The sequence below is a fragment of the Bombina bombina genome, chromosome 1, assembly GCF_027579735.1.
Source record: "Bombina bombina isolate aBomBom1 chromosome 1, aBomBom1.pri, whole genome shotgun sequence".
NCBI classification, from domain to species: domain Eukaryota; kingdom Metazoa; phylum Chordata; class Amphibia; order Anura; family Bombinatoridae; genus Bombina; species Bombina bombina.
The window spans coordinates 1365927063-1365930072 of record NC_069499.1 but is presented as its reverse complement, the minus strand read 5'-3'; the positions used below and the strand labels follow the sequence as shown (position 1 = coordinate 1365930072).

At 42.3% G+C, this 3010-nt stretch overlaps 1 protein-coding gene across 1 annotated transcript; it reads right to left on the bottom strand.

The window, feature by feature from the left end:
- Positions 1-222: 222 nt before the first annotated feature.
- Positions 223-1118, bottom strand: LOC128642674 (syntaxin-binding protein 6-like). The gene is given in 2 exon segments (XM_053695457.1): positions 223-954; positions 956-1118. Coding segments are annotated over 2 exon segments (630 nt in total). The 5' UTR covers positions 1042-1118; the 3' UTR covers positions 223-410.
- Between the last annotated feature and the right edge of the window lie 1892 nt (positions 1119-3010).

Genomic DNA, 3010 nt, shown 5'->3' with positions numbered 1-3010 from the left:
TCAGGTTTCCATTCATCATCTAGGGCTCTTTCAACTGACAATGTAAGTTTCCCTCTTAAGCCAGCACATAGTGTTTGGGTAACACATATTAGTCCAAGATCCATCTGAAGAAAAAATGTCAAATCAATGTTGGCTTCAGTTTTGCACACAGTGTCTACAGTATCTGTGATGCTCCCCACAAAAGGCAAATTACATCCATTCTCAGCCAGAAATTTCCTTTAGCCCAAGGAGAGGTAACTTCACATTGACTGGAAATTGGCTCCCCTTGAAATGTTGAGTGGTTCAGCACCTAAGCCATGAGGCATTTTTAAGAATCTTATTTAGAATAAAAAGTTATATTTGTAATAACTTTGTGCTGTGTTTTTGGTAAACAGTCCATAGAAGGAGTAATCCCTTTTCATTTTATTGGGTCAGCATTTATGTTTCATTGCAAGCTTGTGTGCAGTATCGGCAAACTGCTGGGCGCTGTTCATCATATCAGCAGTTTTTTCCTCAGTTCTTCCTAACCTCTCCCCACGCTCATTTAAAGCTTGGCTGGCTTTCTGTACGGCACTTGTCACACTGTCAGCTGCAGAATGAAGAATACTGTTTCCTGAAAAGAGCCGGGATTGAGAATTGACAAATTCAGGCTTTCCATCAGGGAGGTACCTCTGACATGTATGATTTAGGATCTGGAAAAAGGTGAATTTCTCAGAGCCCAAACTTGCCACCCATTGATCTAATGCATTATCAAACTGTAAATCAAACTCTGGTGTCTCCTGATTTGGATCTATCCCGTTGACTTGTCTCAGCTGCTCGAGAGACCATTGAGACCTCCTTACAAAATTGGAAGAGCCCTCAAATTGTTTGACCTTGGTGATGAACACCTGGGGAGGCCTCTTGTTTGAAACTGATAGGCAGATGTAGGTGCGATATTCTCCCTGACCCCCTGTTGCTAAGAATGGAATCTTTTTTAGTCCTCCTCTTCAGCAGGACAGCCCCAAGCATCCGCTCATCCTGCGGGGTAAACACTTCTTTACTAATGGTGGCTTTAGCAGACATTCTACCCAGGTGAGAGGAGACAAACCCGTTACAAGACTAGCACATCTGGGACGCCGCACTATTTAGTGGCCTCGCTATCTCGGGGCTCACACTCTGTCCTGCGGACTCCGTACTCTAACTGCAGCAGAGCTGGGGCGCCGACACGTGTCTTGGGACAGCCAATCCTGAACGGCTAACCGGCCCGCTCTGAGACCGTAGGGAGGGCAATAAAAGATCGCACATTATTCTTAAGTGTCTATTTAAACTTGGAAATGTTGTAAAGGTAGTAACATACAAACACACAGACACACTCATACACTGAAATACTCACACATAAGGATTCACATATAGACACTCTAGCAGACACGCAAAGAAACACACTCAGACACAGACACCCAAACAGACACTCAGCACTTGTTTACATTGACCTGACAAGTAATGAGTTAAAATACAGTTTTGTAAAAAAAAAAAGGAGATTTAGAAAACAAAATATGGAGTTCTGATTATCTTTTTGTAAAGGAAAATGCCAACTAAATGATGACAACAGCATGCAGTGGCTGAAAGGAAGGGCCCTGAACTGCCTAAACAATAATTTAAAGGTTAAATGGTGGATTAGTGACTTCCGGAAAGGTCTCATTAGTCTCAAAGTCTGTAGAAAGATGTGAATAATCAGTAGTAAGGTCAAAATGTCCTAAAAAGGAACAGACAATGGACACACACACACACAAACTCAAACTTGCACATGCACCCAAGGAAACACTGACAGAGATAGCCTCAGAAAACTCACAAAGACACAGAGACACCCACAGAAAACATACAAAGACATACACACACACAGACAACCACATAAAACACAAAAAGAAATACATACACACACCCTCACTGAGACATCCACAGAAAACACACAAAGACATACACACACCCTCACAGAGACACCCACAGAAAACACACACCCTCACAAAGACATCCACAGAAAACACAGACATACCTACATACATACAAACACACACACACTCACAGAGACATCCACAGAAAACACAGACATACACACCCACCCTCACAGAGGCATCCAGAGAAAATACACAAAGACAAACATACACACACCCTCACAGAGACACCCATAGAAAAAGCTCAAAGACATATGCACACACCCTCACAGACATCCACAGAAAATGCACAAAGACATACACACCCACCCTCACAGAGAGACCCACAGAAAAAAATACATACACACTCATAGAGACACAAACCAAAGCACAAAGACAAACACAGACACCCACAGAAACACTCACAGGAGGAAACATTTATGCACCTTACATCCCCTAAATCAACTGTGTGTGACATGCATGATAAAATTAAAATTGCAGAAATTAAGAGATCACTTTTTAAAGAATCATATTTGTAAATGTGCAAACAAAAACAATTCTGTGAATTCAAAATTGTACATTAATAATCTGGGTAGATGGCTAGATGAAGAAAAGTACTTGCCCCACCATACAACTACTACCACACTGAAGTTACAATCTGAAATTGCACAAAGAAATAAAAAAACATTTGCTAAGTAAGTCCTACCTCCTCTGCAAATGAAAGTGATCTGCTGTCTGACTCAGGCACACACTGTACAAATAAAGTGCCATGTCTGTCTCACACTGTGCATAGTGGTTTAGTGCACACTCAGAAATCCTCTCAAATGCTAATACTTGACTCCTTGTAATAACATTTCCCATGCTCAATTAGCACTCTGCTGTAGTACCCACTGGTGACTGCCCATTGGGCCCCTGACAGGAGTCACCCCCTGATGGCGTCCCTGACTACTATCAATACTTTGGAAGCACCCTGGGTGGATGAAATGTTAACTGTGAGTGCTGGTCTGTCTGCTGTTTATATATATATATACAGGTATACCCCGCTCATACAGCGGGTTAGGGACCGGAGCCCCGCTGTAAAGTGAAAACCGCCTTAAAGTGAAACAAGGCAGTTTTAGCTTTCT